The 22,485-nt window shown below is 32.8% G+C and overlaps 2 protein-coding genes across 4 annotated transcripts in view; both read left to right on the top strand.

Annotated features, from left to right (window-relative positions):
• The window catches only part of LOC126760103 (carboxypeptidase D), a 30,627-nt gene extending 16,190 nt beyond the window's left edge, over positions 1-14,437 (top strand). For all 3 annotated transcript variants that reach the window (XM_050475506.1, XM_050475507.1, XM_050475508.1), the window contains 11 exons: positions 4,325-4,560; positions 5,835-6,314; positions 6,525-6,625; positions 9,945-10,050; positions 10,807-11,449; positions 11,573-11,982; positions 12,041-12,311; positions 12,369-12,592; positions 12,663-12,815; positions 12,882-13,954; positions 14,047-14,437. In XM_050475506.1, coding sequence (XP_050331463.1) covers positions 4,325-4,560; positions 5,835-6,314; positions 6,525-6,625; positions 9,945-10,050; positions 10,807-11,449; positions 11,573-11,982; positions 12,041-12,311; positions 12,369-12,592; positions 12,663-12,815; positions 12,882-13,954; positions 14,047-14,189 — 3,840 coding nt within the window. In that variant the 3' untranslated portion in view covers positions 14,190-14,437. The remainder of the gene's footprint in view (positions 1-4,324; positions 4,561-5,834; positions 6,315-6,524; positions 6,626-9,944; positions 10,051-10,806; positions 11,450-11,572; positions 11,983-12,040; positions 12,312-12,368; positions 12,593-12,662; positions 12,816-12,881; positions 13,955-14,046) is intronic.
• A 3,564-nt stretch (positions 14,438-18,001) lies between these two features.
• LOC126760120 (arginase-1) overlaps positions 18,002-22,485 on the top strand; it is a 32,829-nt gene continuing 28,345 nt past the window's right edge. The window contains exons 1-3 of the mRNA XM_050475549.1: positions 18,002-18,716; positions 18,789-18,986; positions 19,968-20,154. Coding sequence (XP_050331506.1) covers positions 18,500-18,716; positions 18,789-18,986; positions 19,968-20,154 — 602 coding nt within the window. The 5' untranslated portion in view covers positions 18,002-18,499. The remainder of the gene's footprint in view (positions 18,717-18,788; positions 18,987-19,967; positions 20,155-22,485) is intronic.

A 22,485-nucleotide genomic window follows, 5' to 3' on the forward strand; every position in this document is an offset into this window, starting at 1 on the left:
AAAAACAAGCAATTCGCGTGTTACCCCTTTTTCCACGAATTCAGTGCTCATTACAAATGTTTTTTATTATTTTATTTGCTATATTTTTATTTTCTTTTTTTAATACTTTTTTGTATATATTTTTATTTTTATATATTATGTTTTTTTTTTGCAATTATAAATGTCGCAATGCCTTGGTATATAAGTATTTTTTAATTTTTTTACTTCTAACGTTTATACTGTAGTTATTGCTGCAGCTGCTGTTGTCGTTTTTTCTTTGTTGTTATTGCTCTAAATTCATGCGAAATAAGAGCATAACAAGCAGCTTCATTTTATTGCTGCAACTGCTGATGCTTTTTTTCTCATCGTCGCCGCCTGAATGCAACATTGCAATAACACGACGCCGACTGCGACTGCGACGGCAACTTTTGTACTTTGAGTTATTGTTTGTGTAAATGTTGGTGTGTGCGTGTTTATATAAAGCGTTTAAGTTTTAACGATTCGCCTTCGTTCTTCTACTCGCCTTCAAAGACAACTCTGACAGTGCAACTTTTTACTGTTGTTGTTGTTATTGTTGTCGCTTTTACAAACATATCGCTTGTTCCATTATTTACTGCTTTGCGCTCATTATAATTTATATTTGGGTTTTAGCGTCCGTTGATAGTGTTGTTTTATATTTTTTGTTGTTGTTGTTAAAACAACATTCCATACAACAACTTTGTGTCATATATAAATATGCATAAGTAACTAGAGCAGAGTGTCCGTAATGCGCCAATTCGCTGCAGCAAAAATATGTTCAAAATAAATATCCTCGTTCTGCGCGCATTGTATTCGCTGAGGCAGCGTTTCGTAAACTTCTTTAAAAATTTTATGTTTGTCTGAATATACAAAATTAAGTCTGTTCTTCATTTATCTGTGTATTTGTTCGCTCTCTGCCACTTTTAAAACTGGGAAAAAATAATCAACAATATTATTAGCAGCTTTCAGAAATCAATGAACTTTATTCAAAAATGTCGTTGTCATACACACACACATAGACACAAAATCGCCATGTTGTACGCGTTTGCACATTCTAAGGTTACTCATACGCCACCGACACCTTCAACCATGGCTAGCATATACTCCTTTATAAGCACGCAATTGTTCACTTTTGAATGAATGCCTGCTTATAAAGTGTTTTTGCGCATATTTGCTTAAATTTTTATTATTATTGTTAAACAATAAATATACTTATTTCCTCTTGCGACGAAGCTTCTATGCAGGTACATACTTACCATACATACAGTAGATACTTTTCTCAATGGATATATGTGTTTTTCATGTATTGAATGTACAGCTTAAATATGCACTCATTCCATTCAATATTTGTATGTACATATGTATGTACATATGTACATATATGAAGCATTTGCTGGAAAACATCGTTGCTGACATTTTTATTAAATGTCACGTATTTGTATCGCTCATTGGCCTTGGGTTATAGTGATTTTTGATATGAAGTTTTTTATTTAATTTTTATATTTTTTATTAACTTATAAATTTATTATTTTTTATTTTTATTGATTTATTAATAATGCTTATATATATTGTTTATATATAATATTTCATTTTATCGTTTTATTTCGTGTTTTTTTTTCATTTATATTCTTATTTTAATTTTTATTCTCTTTTATTTTTTTATTTTTATATATTTTTGTATGCTTTCATTGGAATTTATTAAAAAAAAAAATTAAAATAAAAAATAAAATTGTTAATGTAACATTTAAACTAGAATATTACAAATTATTTGAACTGATGGTAATGCGAGAATAATTACTATGTATTTTGCACCAACCAAATATAAAAAAAAATTTAGAAACGAAAATACGAAAATATATAAATATTAGAAAAACGTTAATTATAAAATTTAGAATTTAAAATAAAAAATCATAAATAATAAAAGAAATCAAAAACCACAATCAAACAATAGCCCTACAAGCTGCACGCTTTACAAAAAAATGTTAAAATTTAAATCTTATACATATGTACATATTTAACCCCACAACAGCCATTCGCACCAACAATACGCGACAGTTTTGGTCGTAATCACCTGCCTTTTTTAATTTTTCTAGCTACGTGAATACATGTAAACATAAATATTTTTTGTTTGTGTTGTAAAAAGGTAATCATGCGCTTACTATTACCACTTCCACTTACCGTTAGCCTCCTGTTTTTGCCTTTTTATGTCACAATTGTACGCACTTTTGCGCTATAATTTTGTTGTTGTCTTTGTTTTTTTTTTTTATAAATGCTTGTCTTTTCGCATGCGTGGCGTACAAAAGTGCTGCAATATTTACAGTCTGTCTGGTGTACTAAATGCCATTTAAGTGTCGACATACATACATATGTATGTTGAGTGATTTTTAACAATTTCAAATTTTTCGAAGTTGCCACTTAAATACATATGTACATACATACATACAATTATCTATGCTCATACATATATATTTCATAGATTAAGAGATAGTGGTTTATTTTGCAAGTGATGACGATTTTAAATTCTGCTCACAAGAAATGTAAACAAAAAATCAGTTATGCAACGGCAGCTTTTTACACCCAAAACCAGAGTATATTAATTTTGCTACGATATATGCTATGAAAGTATGCAAATGTATGTACATATATAAATTATCAGTATGTTGAGCTGAGTCGATTTAGCCAGGTCAGTTTGTCCGTCAATATGTCTGTATATACGCGAGCTATTTTTGAGATATCGATCTGAAACCTTGCACACGTTCTTTTCTTCGAAAGAGGCTGCTCAATTGTCTGAACCGCCGATATCGGACCACTATATCATACAGCTGCCATACAAAAAGAATGATTGGCGGAAGGACGTGCTTGCATGGAAAACTTTTTCATCTGACGAGATATCGTCACGAAATTCCAGATGTGTTATTGCCTTAAACAATAGTGCCATCTAAGAAAAAATTGTTCAGATCGGATCGCTATAGCATATAACTGCCATACAAACTGAGCGTTCGGAATCAAATTCTTGTAAGGTATTTATTTGTGAAGGGTATTATAGCTTCGGTGCAACTGAAGTTTATTCTTTTTTTCTTTCTTGTTTAATTGATTACACACAATTAGCTTTAAAGATTACCAATTTTCATGTTGCCACCGTCTAGCGATATTTTACTGAATCACAAAATAAAAAAAAAATATCGTTTTATTAAATTTTATTTATAGAATAATATTTTTGAAATTATATGATTTTTTAATTTATAATTTTTTTTATTTATAATTGCTTTGATTTTCTTATTTTTTTCGCAATGTATGTATATACATATGTATTCTTTTTTTATTTTAATTTAGTTATATTATGTATATGTCTCTAAACAAAAAAAACATAATTTTATTTATATTTTATTGGTATTATTTCACTTCGTTCTTTCTTTATTTTTTAAATTATTTTATTATTATATATTTTTGTGAAAAATAGTTTTTTTTATTTTTTTTATTTAATTTCCACTTACATACATTATTTATTTATATATAAGTTTTTATGTATCTTATATGTTTATTTTATATTATTTTAATCGTCTAACTAAATTATGTATACTTGTGATTTTATTGCGCTCACATTACACAAGCCATTTGTGCGCTTGCATTCCGCGGTTTCCTGCATTGCATGCCAATTTATGCTGAAAACCCCTGAGCGATCAATTGCTTTGAATAACAAGCACTAATGTACTTGGAAAGGTCAAGTACAAGCAGTACGCCGTATACTCTGCGATTGGGCTTCTTACAATAGCTGGCACCGCAGCATATGGCGTTTAACATTTACGAAAAAAATATATATATTTTTTTTATTTTTATTTTTGTTGTTACATTTTGGTGCATTTGTCGTCTAAGTCAGTCGGTATTTAATATCCAAATCCACTTCACGCCATATGTGTGTATATGCGGTATCTGGATAAAGTTGCCATATGGTAGAAACTGGTAAAATAAATCAAATATAAATAAAATACCCTCTCAGCACAGATAATGCAACAGCTGTCGTCGGTAAGTGCGCGTAATCGACACCCACATCATGGCTTTAGCCGCTTAATGTACTAACTTACGTATGTGTAAATATGTATGTCTGTCTGTTTTGTTTGACGTCTGTTGCTGTTTATCGGGTTGTAATGCGTGTTTTTTGCTCTCTTGGCCTTATCAATTTCGCACTTTCCCATGTGAATATTTTTGATTCTATTTTCAGCTATTATCGATTACTCTTATGTCATTACTTAGCAAAAACAGATATCCTTGTTGTTGCTGCGCATATATTACGAATGTTATTTATATCTTATTGCGGCACTATTTCCAGGAAGGTAATTGTGAATCACTTCCGAATTATGTTGGTCGCACCAACGCAGCTGGCATCGACTTGAATCGCGACTTTCCCGATCGCCTGGAAAATCAACAAGTCACACAATTGCGCTCGCACCGACGTCAACCGGAGACGGCGGCCATCATTAACTGGGTGCTCAGCAAGCCGTTTGTCTTATCGGCCAATTTCCATGGCGGCGCAATTGTGGCGAGCTATCCGTATGATAATTCAATGTAAGTGCCCATGCCTGAGTAATGGGTGGGTATGTGGCGGTGAGCGGAAAGCGGGCAAACGGGTTCACAAGCGGGTTTATGTGTTAACAGTGCAAAATACACGTATTACGTATGCGCAAAAATATATGCAAACATCTACGGATATACATATTTACTATATGCATTTATTGTTATTGTCTGACGGAGGATACATTGCGAAAAGTGAAAGGATTACCGCGACGTACTGATAATTGAAACTAACCGCAGTGTGTGGATGCAAATATTCGTAATTGCGCGTACAAACACACGAACGCGCTTGTGAGTCCAGCCACAAGCTTAAGCCGCGCCGAAAATGGGACATTCTCTTTAACTCGAATGCTTTTGGTGATGGGTTTTTAGTTATACATAATGTACTTATATACATATGTAATAATATATTGCATATTTCGCAGGATAGTAAATACTTACAGCCATATACATAAGCCCTTGAAACTCTTAAAAATATGGAATATATTATATTTATATTATTTGTCAGCAGTGCATATTTGAGGTTATGTTTTTAGTAAATGGAGTTCAAAAGAGATTAAAAGACAGACACATTTCTTCACTTCTGATAAATTTCTTATGAATTTTTGAATTTAATTTACTTTATGATTTTGTGATTTTGAACTAACTATTTGTTATAATTTTTTTTTATTATTTTTTTAATGTTTTTTTATTTTCTTTTTATATATACATACATATCTATTTTTGTTTATGTTCTTCTTTATTTTTTTTAATTTTTTTTTATTTTGTTTAATATATTTTTATATATTATATATTTTTTAATTAAATTTACTTTATGATTATCTTCTGATTTTGTACAAACTATTTTTTTTTACTTTTTTTATTTTTTTTTAACTTTCTTTTTCTTTTTTTTAATTTTTTTATTTTGTTTTATATATTATATATTTTTTTAATTAAATTTACTTTATGATTATTTTGTGATTTTGTACAATTTTTTTTTTAATTTTTTTGATTATTTTTTTTTATATGTTTTTCTTTATTTTTTTATGTTTCTTTTTGTTTTATTTATTTTTTATTTTGTTTTATATATTTTTATGGGTTTTTTTATTATTTAATTTTTTTTCTATATATTTTTTTATATTTATATTTTTTACTTGCCTTCTGTATTATTTACTGGTTCGAGTTTTGTGAGAGTGTTTCTCAGCTACATACGTTTCTTATCTCCTCTGAAATTCGCTCTAAAAAATATATATAAAACCATATATATGTATGTCTGTTTGCATCATCAGCGCCCATCATGAATGCTGCGAAGAGAGTCTCACACCGGACGATCGCGTATTTAAGCTAATGGCTCACACCTATGCCAACAATCATCCGATCATGCGAGAGGGTCACAGCTGCAATGACACCTTCACCGATGGCATAACAAATGGCGCACACTGGTATGAGTTGAACGGTGGCATGCAAGATTTCAATTACGCCTACACAAACTGCTTCGAATTGACCATTGAGTTGTCGTGTTGCAAATTTCCAACTGCCGCTACGCTGCCCGCCGAATGGGCGCGCAACAAGCGCAGTCTACTGCAGCTACTGAAACTGGCCCATGTCGGCGTTAAAGGTCTGGTTACGGACGCTAGTGGTTATCCAATCACTGATGCAAGCATTGTGGTCTCCGGGCTGGAGGATAAGCCGATACGCACCACGAAACGCGGCGAATACTGGCGTCTGCTCACACCCGGCTTATACAATGTGCAAGCATTGGCATTTGGGTAAGTGGTGGACGAAGAGCAAAGGAAAAGTTGGTGTATGTGGTTTGGAATGTTTGAAAAATAGCATATCTGGTGTGTGTGTCGGCGTGTGCTTGCAAATGCAGCGAAAATATGATAACTTTATGCAAAACTTTTAATGCTTACTTTTTATGTTTCGTTTCTCTCTTTTCTATCGACGCTTTGTGTGCCCCGTCGCTTTTGCTGCTGCAGCTATCAGCCCAGTGAGCCGAAACAGGTGCACGTGACCAACGAGAATAGTGAGGCGTTGCGCCTCGACTTCACACTGTCGCCGCTCGAGACGAATTACGATGGTATAAGCGGTTTTTACGGCCAATATTTCTTTAGACATTAAAGCGTGTGTCCCTCTGCTGCGTTACAAACGCTCAGTTGTGGTTAACACAAGTTTCCATTGTTCGGTTTACTCTATTTTTGTTACTTTACACTCATTTCATAACTACTTTTAATACTGTGATTTATTAGCGCATGTGAGAACAAAAATGTACTGCAAAAGTTTGCGAAAGCTGCTGCAAAACAAAATATATAACTCTTTAAGTGGCAACGAGAGCTGCTAAGCATTTGAAGCTAGCGTATTTTCACCAATGTAACTGAAAAGTGCAAAATGTTTAAGTTTATTATGTTTAAAGCTTTTGCGCGAGCTTTTGTTTTGCATACAATCTCACTTCAACGCACATTTATCACACTCATTACTTATAAACTCTCTACTAGCGCTAACAACTACTCGAATTTTTTCACAAATTGTTTCACGCATGTATTTTGTGAAAGCTCTCTTTGCAAACTTTCACCTAAGCTTTCATCACTCATCCAAACTTTCACAATAAACTTACGACACATGTAAAAGCACCTCTGCACTACCATATTCACCCACACATTCATGCGCACTGTACTCTCCAAATAGTGTCATGCTACAGAACTTTCATTTTCACACATTTACATACATTAATTTCATATGCAATTGGCTTTCCACATCAATGAACAAAACTCATTGCATAGTGTCCTTGTATGATTTTCCTTATCTAATATTACGCGTTAAACATTTCATAGCTCCCTATATAAAATTTATTTAAATAGTAAATACGCGTATAAAATTATATACATACATATGTATGTATATGTCGTTATGTATATTGAATTGGCATACGATAAAGGAAATTTAATTTACTATAATAAAAAATAATGAAAAATAAACCCACGTACTTATATTAAATGTATGTATATTTAATCACTGTTATTGTTATTATCAATGTGTGTATGTGAGGAATAAATAAAATATGAAAACCTGTTTCGTGTCCGATTATTTATTATGCACTACATATTTTATTAATAACTAATTATCGCTTATAAATACGAGTTCATATACAAACAATTATATTACGTATATAATTAAGTACACATTAAAGCAAAATTGAAAATATACTTGAAATTTGTCTCATAGTACAAATATGCAATAGCATTCAATATAAATTTCATAGGCTTTCAATTAGAGAGGGGAAATTTACTTGTGATTTGTTACATTTTGTCTGCTGAACTGTTACCACAGGGTATGTAAGCTTTGAGCTTTCATGCGTCGAGACGGGCTTTCGTTTTATTTACTACATATGTTGGCTAGTGCGATTTTCGGTAAAAATTTTATGATTTTGAAATCTTCCTAAAGCCAACGAGCTTTTGAAAGCTTTCAAATGCAATACAACTTTCTATGCTTTCACATTTGTATGTGTGTATGCTTTGTGCTTTCATGCGCCGGAACGAGCATTCGTTTCATGTACTACATATGACGGTTGTGCGATTTTTGGTGACAATTTTATGATTTTGAAATGTTCACATAAGCCAACGAGCTTTTGAAAGCTTTCAAATGCAATACAACTTTCTATACTTTCATACTTTTAGCTTAATTATTACAGTTTTTTAGACCTTTTTTCTCAAGAAAAAATATATTCTTAAGTAACAGCTTGCTAAAGCTTTCAACTTAAAATATAAACTTTGAGCTGCAGAATGGATAAACGGTTTTATAACAGTTAATGTGCAACCAATTCAATGTAAACTTTGATAATTTTAATAATAAGTTAGTGAAATGTAGCTTCATTTAACACTTAAGCAATGTCTGACGTATTATTTATGAAAAAATGAACCGAACTGATTGCTTGAAGTTGGTATATTTTATATACATAATTCAAAGTATATAACATACCACTAACAATTTCGTTGCTGGGTATTGAAGTTGCTAATTAAATTAAAAAATACCGTTCATTAAGCGGCAATTCAATTTGGTTCTATATGATGGAACACCATCAGTTAGCGAATGCGTTATTGCAGAGCTTTGTGCTTTTAAAAAAGTTTTATTTTTCGAGCTTTCACTTAGCTTTCCAAAATGATTTTAAATCGCTACTTTCTTCACAAAAGCTAAAACCAGATATTGTTGAAAAAGTAAATAACTAATTTACTCGGCTTTAACCGCGTAAACAGTGTCTACGCCAGTAAAGAAGAAAGAATTTAAAATGTGGAAAAAATTAATACAATTTTATTATTAGTGGTATGAATAAAACTAGATTTTATATTAGTTATAAGGTCATTCATTATGCATAAAATATTTATTGCTAAAGAACTAACCAACTAGACTTTACAGAAACGGGTTACCATTGTCGCACATTTATTACATATACAAATGTCTATAATAAGCGAAAATATATAGCATGTGTACTAAAATTATTCACTATTATAAATATTAACTTATTAAAAAAGAAAAATAGTTTCAAAAATACCTAAAATAAGTAATTTTAATTAGAATATTCACAAAGAAGTGATTAAATATCAAGCCAAATATCAATAAAAAACGGCAACTCTACTACTATGCACAAATCAATCTCATTTAAGTTTTAACAGTAAATAAATATAATTAACGGCAGCTGGGAAATCCAGCAAAGCTTGACGATTTCTTTTATTTGAAGGCATATAGTGTGAGCTGAGTTTATTTTACAACAAAATATTGCATTATTCAACCGCTTTTTTACTAATTTACCACTATCACAACACATCACTAAAAGTCACTGCTTAGTAGTAATAGACTTTCGTTTTTTTGAGATTTGCGCTGGTACTAAAAATTTGCAAAATTATTTATTTTTCAACTAAATATATATTTTTTTTCTAATTAAAATTATATAATTATTCATTCATGCCAAGGGAATATTTTGTTTTTTTTTTTCAGTGCTGAAATATTATTTTGTTTCTATTTATCGCCAAGTTGTGGCCAATTGCACATTTATTAAATTATATTCTCCATTAATAATGTATACTGCAACAAAATCATGGATGTTTTAATTATTTTATTTTATTATAATTTTTTATTTTTATTTTTTTGCATCTATTTAACTTTATAGTCTGCTACGTAAATTCCATGTCTTCGCTGCTTGTTTGCAATATTTTCCTTTTTGTTTTTTTATCTGCTTTGCTTCATGTTTCAACATAATTTTGCATATATTAACAAAAAAAATTTTATTTACACATCTCTCGTCAATCATATTCTCTCAAACCGAGCATCATAACATTATTTACTTTATTTCTTTCTTTTTTACTTTCTTCTTCATCATCTACATTTGTTCTACTAATCTCTTTTAGGTGATTTCCGCAAAGTGAAAGTGGAACGGTCCAAAGCGCCTGCGAATGACGACGATTTCCTGACGCCAACCAAATTTGAGCATCACAACTTTACGGAAATGGAAAAGTTTGTATTAAAAAATATTTATTTTTAAACTTTTGAACCCAAACGGTTGAAAGGTGCAAAAATCTTACAAGCGAAACAACGGGGAATCGTGAGAAAGCTTAATATATAGTTTATATTTAACGAAGCTTTTCAATGCTTTTACTCAATAATTTTAAAACTCAGTCAAATCTATGCTTGAACGAAGCTGATTCACGACATTATATTTGCTATTTAATAGGGATTTTTAGGTATTTTGTTTCTATTTAATGTAAATAACTATATAAGTCAGCTTTTAAAAGCTTTGACATTATGGTAAGTATTTGCTTAAAGGTTGCAATCGATGCTTAAGGTTTACTGTTTCTGCAAACCTTTATGTTCATACGTCTACTAGTCCTTTTAGGTGCTTTAAGGTAAAAATCATAAAAGATCCTTATTTTTATCATCAACTTGATTACCTCATACTTATGAGAAGGTTTAATCAACTTTTATGAAGCTTAAAGCGTTTGTATCGCAAGCCTCACATCGTTCGGCTAATGAACTTTTTACTAACAGCGTTTGTTTTGAGTGAATTCATGACTTGTGCGAGACAGTGACCTGCTAAGCTTTCATTTGTGGCATCTAAACTTTCAATGAAGAGTTGCAGACGATTATGAAAGTTTAATTTCAATTTTTAGTAACCTAACAGCTTAGTGATTCCATTTTAATCCATAAAGCAACTGCTTGGGTTCTCTAAAAGCTTCGTATAAACAAGTTTTTCAATTTAATTACTCCCTCTAGATATTTACGTAACATTGCCGAGTCATACCCTAGCATTACCCGTCTTTATTCGATCGGTAAGAGTGTACAGCAACGTGATCTCTGGGTTATGGAGATATTCGTCACACCGGGTCAACATATAGCCGGCGTACCGGAGTTTAAATATGTCGCCAATATGCATGGCAATGAAGTGGTTGGCAAAGAGATGTTATTACTACTCACAAAGTACATGTGCGAACGCTATGGTGTTGACGGGCGCATCTCGAAGTTGGTAAATACTACACGAATGCATTTCCTCTACAGCATGAACCCCGATGGCTATGAAATATCACACGAGGGTGATAAATCAAGCGGCGACGGGCGTGGTAATGCGAATAATATCGATTTGAACCGTAACTTTCCCGATCAATATGGCACAGACAAGTATAATGCGGTGACCGAACCGGAGGTGGCTGCAGTCATGAATTGGACGCTTTCGCTACCGTTTGTATTGTCGGCAAATCTACATGGCGGCTCATTGGTGGCCAATTATCCATTCGATGACAACGAAAACGATTTCAACGATCCAATCGCCCGCTTACGGATGGCAACCACAATGGGTCGAAAGCTTAATCCGACGGAGGATAACGAGTTATTTAAACATTTGGCTTCGGTGTACGCGGAGGTGAGTGTAAACAGCGGAGCTTTAAATCTTTACATAAAAACTTGAAAGCTAATCCTTATGTTTCCAACGCCCAACCATGTTTTCGAAGCTCTTTTCATTTTTTATTAATTGATTGCTTTCTAGGCTCATCCCACAATGCATCTCGGCAATCCATGTCCCCTCTTCAAACACGAATACTTTCCTAATGGCATTGTGAATGGCGCCCAGTGGTATAGCGTGACGGGCGGCATGCAGGATTGGAATTATATACGCGCCGGCGTATTGGAACTGACACTCGAGTTAGGCTGCGACAAGTTTCCAATGGCCGAGGAGTTGGTAAATTATTGGCACGACAACCGCGAGCCACTGTTGAAGTTTATCGAGCAAGTACACTACGCCGTGCATGGTACGGTCCGCAGCTCTATCGGCTCGGCTATAGCGGGTGCGGCAGTCCGACTAGATGAGGCCAAACATGCCGGTTTCAGTGGTGTCAACGGCGATTACTGGAAGCTGGCCTTGCCAGGCAGACATAACATTACAATAATAGGTGATGGGTGAGTAGAAAAATGTGAGCACTATATCGAATGAATTGCATCTTTCTCTGTCGCACAGTTTTGCGCCATATCGCGAGGAAGTCGAAATACCAGAAGACACACGTGAGATGCGCCTGGATGTGATCTTGATGCGCGACGATCCACAGCATTGGTCTTCGGCAAATGATTTCCGTGTGATTGAGAATGTGGTGAAGACGCGCTATCACAGCAATCCAGAGATTCGACAACGTTTAGCTGAATTCGAAACGCGCAGTGGTCAGATTGCGTCTTTTGGCTATGCGGAAAGCGAATTCGGTATCTACTACAACTCTATTAAGCTGACAGCTGATGTAAGTATTGCATTTTAACGGGTTTTTGTTTACTTAATTTTTTAATAATGCTTGCAGATCGGTGAGCCTGAGGAGACAAAATATAAAATTCTCATTCTGAGTTCCTTCTTCGACACCACCTCGCCGCTGGGTCGTGAAATCACTATGAATATAGCGCGACACATACGTGAGGGCTACAAAATACGTGACACCAGCACCTTGAACTTGCTCGAAAAGAGTGTACTGTACTTATTACCGTTAACTGATAACTTCGATGTAATCTTCAATATGTACAACAGAAAGTAAGTATGGCAACTGACGTAGATTAGACAGATATATTCTATCTAACTCTCCCTGTCGCTCTATTTACAGTAACTCGCTCTGTGATCCCGAACTGGGTAATGAGTTAGCCGATCGTTTGCTCAGCCCCGAAACGGAGAAGAAACGCGATTTGCTTTTGCAGTTTTTAGATAGCGAACGCTTCGATCTGGTGTTAACCTTTACTGCTGGCAGTTCAGATTTAACGTAAGCCTTTTCAGTTTAAACTAGGTTCGTACAAAATGATAACTACCCTCTGTCTCCATACAATAGTTACCCCAAAGGTGAACCAATCATCGAGAAGCTCGCACATTCCATTAAAGACAGCGAGTTCAGCACACTGCCGCATCAGTGCTCGCTCACCAGCACACGTTCCCTGCATCAGGCCACAACGGACCGACTTACAAATCTTCTCTACAAAATGTACAACATACCTCTCTTCAGTTTGGGGCTCTCTTGCTGTCGTATGCCAGTCCAATCGGAGATCGCCGGCATTTGGCGCAAAAATATCGACAGAATTAAGAACTTCCTACGCCTCATCGAAACCGGCGTAGAAGGTCTGGTGCACAACGACAAAGGTGAGCCACTACGCAACGCTTTCGTGCGTCTCATCGATCATCACCACGTCTACAATGTTACACGCAATGCGGCACGTTTCCAAATCATTCTGCCGCCTGGCGAATACGCTTTAGAAATTAGCGCTCCTCATTATGAGTCCGAAGTGAAACGTGTGCTAATCACACCGCAACAGGTCAACAACATGGGCGTGGTGAAGTTGAACGCCTTTACGCTGCTCACCGGTGTGAGCGAAGTGCATCGCTTGGGCGGCGACAATGCGGGTAGCGCAACTGCACTTAACACGCAGACAGCGACCATCTCCGGCTTCGTTCTAGACACCATCAATCATCCCGTGAAGCATGCAAAGGTTTCGATCGTGGCACCACACACGCGCAACTATCTGCGCAATTTCACCGACAGCTTGGGCGCCTACAGCATAAGCGGTGTGCCGCTAGGCGAGATAACTCTGAAAGTGGAGGCGCCGCGTCATGTGAGCACTGAACGCGCGGTGCATGTAGAAGGTGGAGCAGTGCGCGGTGTCATTTTCCGTCTGAATGTCGACGAACATGTGTGGGGCATGCCACGTTGGCTGTTCATCTTGTTCGCCAGCATCATTATTATTGTTACCATGATACTCTGCTTCTTGTGCGTGCAATTCTTGTTGGCCCGTCGTCATCGCGCCGACAAACGCTACTACAGCTTCTCGCTACTCCCGCAGAAGGGAAAAGAACTGTTCGAGGATGATGGTGATGATGGCGAAACGGAGCTGTTCCGCTCACCCATCAAAAGTGAGTCTCTAACAAAAAAAAAAAAATCATACACTATATTTAAAGAATCTTCGTAATGTTTGATTCTAAATGTTTTTCTTTCGTTTCCACAGAAAGCATGTCCATAAAACCTTACTATGACGTCGAGGGACTCGAAATGGCGCACAGCGATGACGATGACGACGACGACGATTTTCGAAATGATTTCAACGAGGATAGCGGTGAAGACGTTGTCATGTTGGATAAACGAAAATAAACTGTGATTAATAAAGAAAGAAAATAACGAAAACAACCAAAACATGCTGATAGTAATTAGTGCAAGCAGAAAAGACAACAAACCACATTTGCAACTTAATTTAAGACAAAGTACGTACTAACTCTGATTTACATGCTAAATTATAACTTAGATTTGCAAATATTTGAAATATTTCCGCACAGAAAATTTAATAAATAAAATGTACGAAAAGTAATCATTTTACCAAAATACAATAATAGTAAAAACAATTAATTTCGATAATTCTTCAAATTAGACAAGTGTTTTCTAATATTTTATAACTAATTTACTTTTAAATGCCAATATTTCTAATGAAATTATTCTAAAATATTATTTTAATACTGTAGTATGTAAAATTGTGCAAAAATATACAACAAACACATACATATGTAAAAGAAAAATAAGTAAATATCAGTAATTCTAACTGCCAACCTCTGCAACCGAATCTCAACGAAAAGTTAACATTGAAATTTTTATAAAAAAAAATCAGCTTTGTCAATGTATCCTTAAGTCAGCTGTTGCAAAAAACTTTAAACCTGCTAGTGCTTGCATATTTGAAAAATTGTAGCTGCATTCAATGTATAAAAAAAAAACATTTACCATAAAAGACTGACGGTAAATTAGAGCATCCATTTTAATATATAAATAAATTAAGCAAATAACAATTAATTAAATTTTGTGCATACACGCTAAAATTTTTTCAAAATTAGTTACTCATTTGCCAAATTTGCTTTGAAGTCTTTAAAATAAATTGAATTTAAAATGTAATATACTGTGAATGCTAACGACTTTTACACGCGCAAAAGTTTTATTAGTAATAATGAAGTTATTGACAAAATAAGGAGAACTTGTGGAATCCGTCTTTGTTTTTTTTTTTGTTTCTGTAAAGTTTAATTTTTTTTTTGTTTGGCAGCTAAAAATAAAAAAATGGTATATACATATGTATGTATATATACCTAAAAAATTTATAAAAGTAAAAAAAAAAAAAAAAAATTATTTATGCCCGGTTTCACAGTCCATACTTAAGTTGTGCCCAAATAAAATCTTAGCTAAGCATTGTTGCAGACTGAGTAGCCATTTGCGTTTCACAGTCAATGCTGAATTTCTAAAAAAAAATATTATGATATATGGCAACGTTATGGGCAACATATCGTTTACAAATGTCATCCATAAAAATATGTTTGAAATATTTAAATTATAACAGACAATACATAAATTTGTGAGGAAAGTTATCGAAAATGGATGAAAACAACATAATAACCCCGAATTTAACCGCTAGCGAGTCGGAGCACCTATTGGAACTGGTGGAAATCCCAATCCGATTCCATATTTTTTCACAAAAAATAATTTCTTATTATTCTTCTTTTGACAAATAACTGAAAATTCAAGACAAAAATCAGCTGTTACTTAAGCACTGCTTAAGTCTCCTATTTTCAGTACTTAAGCATAACTTAAGTATGAACTGTAAAACACTATTTTCCTGTTTTATCTTAAGCACAACTTAAGTATGGACTGTGAAACCGGGCATTAATATTTTTTCCTGGGAAGTTACATTTGATTTTTATAGATATTTGCTTTTTTTTTATAAATTCAGCTTCTTGAAATTAAAATTAGATAAAAATATATATACATACTTATTTCATATTTTAAAATCAACTTCAACTTTTTCACATACGAAATTCATTAAAAATATTATTTTTTAACAAAAAATTACGTTGAATGTATTTTTTTTTATAACTTTGGCAGCTTGAAAATATTTAAGAAATTTCAATTGTTAAAATATATTATAAAATTATCTAAATCTATAATTTTTGGGTATTTTAAAATTAATTTCATCTTTTGTTAAAAAAAAAATGCATTAAAAATTTTAACTAATTAAAAATAAGCTAAATTTCCATTTGCAGTTACGGTGTAACTTTATAATTTTTTTAGTAATCATTCTAATCATATTTCCAGTGAAGAAAACATTCCACAAAAGTTGTATATTTTTTCATGAAATTTTCTTTTACCATGCATAAATTTTTTTTTAAAGAGTAGTTTAGTAGTTTTTATGGTACTCATGAAAAATTAAAAAATATATATTTATAGAATATATGTATACACAATTAATATAATTTATAATATGTATGTCTCCATGAATAGAGCGTGTTGAACACCAAAACTGTGCAATACATTAAGAAAGAAAAGGCAAATTTAATAACAAAAGCGAAAATATAAATCCATATGAATAATTTATAAATATATATGTGACCTGGTCTACGAAAAGGGGGCTTAGGTGTCAAAAAAAAGGAGAACAATTAATGAGATAACGAGAAACTGACGATTATTTTTAACAGCTTTTCCCAGAAAACTAGTTTTTGCACGTTAGCCCCCTTTTCGTAGACCAGGTCATGTAATCATACACACACACACGTACGCCTGTCAAGCCGTGAAAACAGCAGACAGTTATGAAGCCAGATGCGCTTTAGAGTTTAAAAACGTTAAAATTAAGTATGTATGCACATACGAGTATGTATGTGTGCTCATGACAGTGCGCACACGTGGGAAATTTTATCACACTCAATATGCTGCGGCTTGTAATTTAATTATTATTTTTTATTTAAAATATTTTAATAAAATTTACGCATATGTATTTATAAATGGATAAATAACTGAAATTAATTTCTCAAAAGATTAAACAAGTGAAAGGAAAGTGTTAAAAGAGATATATTGGGTAGTCGAAAAAGTCTTTTCGTATTATGTCAGATAGCTGTCGTTGCAGTCGTATATCTCCTGTGCTACTAATCACATTGTGAGGTAAAATTTTAAGCTTCATTTAACCAAAAAAAATTTTATAAAATTCTTTCGCTCGCTTCCGTTCTGAAAATTTCGATTTACACTGATGAAAGTTTTACACTAATGGATTAATGTCTCTAGTGGAAAAATGGCAAAAAGTGGTTTACCAAAATGGTACATATTTGCTTATTTATTTATTAGTATAAATATAAAAAAAATAAGTTGAAGTATGATTAGAAATACGAAAAGACTTTTTCGACTACGCAATATTAAAGGTTTTAAATGACCACTCCTAAGCGCCATGTCTACCATACTCATTTGCCCCTGGTCAGCAATAAAACTGCGTTCAAAAAGTTGGAAGTTTTACAATTTTTTTAATGAAATTTAGACTTTTGTATGAGTGTGTGTGCACCTTTATTTAAACATACTCGCTGAGATAACAGCGTAAATGTGGTTTCTTAAATCTCCGAGGACGATTTGCGCTTGTGTGTGTATGTATGTGGGTTGGGTATACATATGTATGTGCTGCTTAGGAGATTAGCGACTAAATGACAAATGATGCGAAGTAAAGCAACTAATTGAGAAGAAAAACAAAATATTTGAAATTATTTTTAGAAAGTGTATATACATACAAGTTACAAAACAATAAGTAAGGCTACAAAGTATTGCAAAGTGAGGTAAACTCCTGAAACACTCTCCTTGTAGCGTTATTAAAATAAATATATGTACATATATACTTACATATGTATACTCACTCATAGTCAATCTTAGTTTTTAATCTTACATTTCCTGGTATGAAAGACACTAACACCTTATACTAACATGTATGTACTTATACGTATGTATGTATGTTTATCTCCACAAAAGCATCCTAGCTGTTCCATTCGTCGGACATTAGATTTGCGTTCAAAGGTTATCGGCGCTCTCGTGCTCGCGCGTTATCTTCTGCGCTTCACTTGCTAGATAACTGTCTTTCGAGTAGCAGCTTCGCTTTGACAGATTCTACGACACGCGGTGCTTACAAGTCTCGCCATTCGCGCACTGTTTGTCACACTAATCGGCAGTTTCGAGATTATTCCAGCCAGCAACACTCAATTTTGTTGTCTTGCCATTTTGCTCACTATCGTCAATAATAATATTGTTTGTGTACAAAAAGCCAAAAATCTAAAATAAATAAAAGCGCAAAAAAAAGAAGAACGCTTCGTATCGCCAGAAATAAGCGCGTTCGCTTAAGTTCTTGCCCCCAAGTGCCGCTAATCTATTTATTGTAAACAGAATTGAGTGCGTTTGGCTTGTTATCGGTGGTATTTTTCCCTTTCCAAGTATAAAAAAAGTGGCAGAAACTAAAAAATTAAAGTTCACAGCGAATTTCGAACTTTTTCTCGAGTGCGCGCCGTCTTTGGACGGCAGTTTGGGTCGCGCAAAAGCGAAAGTGAAACGTAGTACCGTGTCGTGTGCCCTCAACTCCTTGAGTCTTTTCGTATAACTAGACTTCGTAAGTGAAACCGCGCAGCGCCATGTTGAAACGTTGTGCCACCCTCGTCACGTGCCAATTGATGCATCCACGCTGTCGTTACAGCAGCGGCGCCAGCAACGTCGAGGGCGATGCGAAAGCGCGTCTGGGCATTATTGGTGTGCCCTTCTCGAAGGGTCAGGGTAAGGGCGGTGTGGAAAAAGCGCCTGCGCTGCTGCGCGAACATGGGTTAGTGCCGCTACTCGAACAGGTGTCCTGCGGTAAGCAGTTGTACATAAAAATGTGTGTTTGTGATCGGGTGTGATTATTTTCCAATTGGTTCATCATGACAGGCCAACTAGAGGTACGCGACTATGGCGATCTGCAATTCGGTGTGGACCCCATACCAACGGAGGCGCCGGAATATAGTAAAATTAAAAATTATGGCGAATTTATGGGCTGCAACAAGGCGCTGATCCGCAAAGTTCAGCAGCTGTTACAGGAGAACGATCAGTTCCTGACGATCGGTGGCGATCATGCAATTGGTTTTGGTAAGCAAACTGCAAAAAATGCAAACTTATGAATCCCAGTTTTTAGGTTTCAAATGCAGAATTCCGTTATATAAAAATAATAAAAATCAAAGTTTATGGCTAATTAAAATTAAAAAATTATATTTACAAATTATTAAAAAAAAATACTAATTACAATATACTCGCATATATTAAAAAAAATAAAGTAGAAGAATTTTAAAAAATAAAAATATTAAAAAAAAGTATTTTTTAAAATAAACTTACATTTAAATATATTTTTATTAATAGATAGTCACTACAAAGCTGAGGAATCAAACTGCAAAACATTAGCTGCAATTGAATTAAGTATAAGCAAACAGCATCAGCAACAAATAATTTCTGTGTAACACAAAAAATTTCAATTCATTCTCACTTTTCACTGAAATAATTAATTTCGACAAAAATAATTTCTATTTTGCACCAAAATTTTCAATTCATCCTCACTTTTCATTAAAATAATTTATTTCTCCATTTTCCGTCGATATTTAATGTATTTCATGCATTCAACTGCAAATCGTTAAAAATCGCATGCGATTTTTTTGCTCGTCAATAATGACAAAGATTTTTTGTCGTAAAAACACTTTAAATCGCTTATTACGAGATTGACATAAGTAGGAGCAAGCGTTGGCAAAATTTTTCCAAAAATCGCATGCGATTTTCCATGTCGCATGCGAGAAATCAAATTTCGTCGCTAAAATGTGACATGCCGCATTCCACCAGGCACCCAGAAATCACAGCAAGCGAACGCGCACATTTGTACGCGAAAAGTGTTGCATACTTTAAGGCGTAATTGTGCAGTACAGTCGAGGCGACTTATATGATGCCAGTAAACGTTAATTATTGTACTGGACATTTAATTGCAATTTAAACGCTTAAAATGTACTTTTTTCTTCGTTTTTCGTTGCATATTTATTATTTTATGCTGTTTGTATTAAATTTCGCTCTGCTATAAATATTATTTAGGCTCCGTTGCCGGACATTTACAACATACGCCCAATCTTTCGCTGGTGTGGGTGGACGCTCACGCCGACATCAACCTGCACAATACCTCGGAGTCTGGCAATATACACGGAATGCCCGTCTCCTTTCTGCTCAAGGAATTACGCGTCTTCTGGCAGCATGCGAAGCTCGAACAAACGGCACCGGTTTGGTAAGTCAAAATAAACCTAAATTTTGTGCAACTAAAAATACTTACTTGATATGACATATTAAGACGCATTTGTTTATTGCGCGCTCAGCTAACTAAGCTATAATTCTTTATCAGCTGCAGCGATAAGAGCTGTGTTAAAGAAAGTTTAAAGGTAAAGAAAACTATTTTTCTTTTTTATTTTCACTGTTTTTATTCGCTTGACTATTATTTTCTGAAAATAAAAATACTATAGGTTTAAAAATATAGTATGAATGGCTGCTGAAAATAGGGAAGAAGAGGAACATGTGAATGTTGTAATTTTAATGCAAAAAAAAACAAAATGCTTCCTAGTGACTCTCTGCACTAAAGCTACGATTGGCGTGCAATTTTTGGTGCTTTACACACACATCCAAGTTGTGGTTGCAGAAGAATAATATATTCTTTGAACAATATTGTAGAATAAACGGAAGTAACATGTCTCTGATCGATCGATTGTAGGTCGCTCTGTTAAGAGGAGCCGCTCGTCTCTCCGGTAATATATTTTTGAAACATTCAAATATTGTGTTCGGCGTTTTTTTCGTCTAATATTCTTAGCTTACAAATTACGGAAAGAAATTTATGAGACATTTTCAATTTATTAGTAGCTTTTAAGCGATTTTTACCATATATCTAGTATTTCATAAAAACATTTACTATAATATAAATATATCACAAATTTTTGGAATTTCATACTTTGTACGTCGCACGTTACATTCGCAGTCTTATCAGAAATGTACACAAATACATAAATATTAACACTTAACGCTATTTGTACTTGTTTAGTTATACATATTATTTAATTGGAAGCTATTTGATTTCATAATCTCTTTTTTCTAAGTAAATGTTGCTACAGCTCAAGAATACTTTGTATATAAATTGAAAAGTTAAATGAACATAATAAATATTTTCATTAAAACATACAAAAAAAAACATAATAAATATTATTATTAAAAAATGAGATAAAAAAAAAATTTATTAAAATATAATAATATACATATGTACATACATACATATGTATATGTACATATATATGAATAATAAATTTTTTTATGCAAAAATAACAATAACAAAATTAAATTATTATTTAAATAAAAAATAATTAAATTAAATAACATAAAGTATAATGTGATCAAATGCTAAAAACTTTGGTTACGAAAAATAGTGCAAATTAAATTAATTGTTATCATTTGTATGTAAAAATGTTTAAAATAGTACTATGAAAAAAATCTCAACAAATAATAAAGCAAATATTTAAAAAATGTAAAATTTGTTCATTTACTGAAAATACCTATAAGTGAGGTTTTATGAATTAAAATTGCTAAAATATATGTATATAAAAGGACATAAACATAATAATAACAATTCATAATATATGTACGTAATTAAAAAAAACGACATAGTTAAAAAAAAATATTAAAAACAAAAAAAATTTAATAATAAAATATACATAATATAATTATTAATTGTATAAATTTTTTTTTTTTTTTAGAAATTTAAAAAAAGTTATTAATAATTGTATTAAAAAAATTAACTTATTTACAAAATTTACAAATAAAAAGATTTTTTTAATACAATTATTAATAGTTTTTTTTTAACTTTTTTACAAAAAAAATAATTTTTTTTATAGTTATTAATATTTGCCATAAAATAAATAAAATATTAGTTAAACAATATTTTCCATAAAATATATAGTACAACCATTAATAATAGCAAAATTCTTACTAATAAGAGCGCATTTAAATAAAAAAAAATATATATGTATAACGAAATATGCAAAAAATATTAATTTCTTTAAATTAAATATAAATCGTCTTTTAGACGACATAAATACATAATAAATAATTAAACAAATATATACATACATATTTGCTATAATTTCTGCGAAATATATAACAAAAACTGAACTAACCTAAAAAAAAAAAAGTTCATCGGCCAAACGTGCCGAGACGAATTAAGTACAATTCACGCATAAAATAAGTCACACTATAAATATAATAATTAATTATAATGTATAGTACATGTCAATTAAAGAAGTCTAACGAATCGAAATAATACAATTATCTTGTGCTTAAAAATACATAGTTAGCTAAGAGCATAACTTAAAAGCTTTAAACTGTTTGCGAAAAAAAATACTTCTAATCTCATTTGGGTGCTGCCAAAATAAAAAAAAAAAATCGTTTGCTAAAACTAATAACGAAGAAATATAATTTTTTTGTAAAGACGAAAAATGCGACGGTATCGCGCCAATGACGTTGTCGGTGTGGTAACATCAGAAATTTGAAAATGTTATAAATTTTAGCGGAGCACTGGCAA

The sequence above is a fragment of the Bactrocera neohumeralis genome, chromosome 5 (genome assembly GCF_024586455.1).
Source record: "Bactrocera neohumeralis isolate Rockhampton chromosome 5, APGP_CSIRO_Bneo_wtdbg2-racon-allhic-juicebox.fasta_v2, whole genome shotgun sequence".
Taxonomy (NCBI): Eukaryota; Metazoa; Arthropoda; class Insecta; order Diptera; family Tephritidae; genus Bactrocera; species Bactrocera neohumeralis.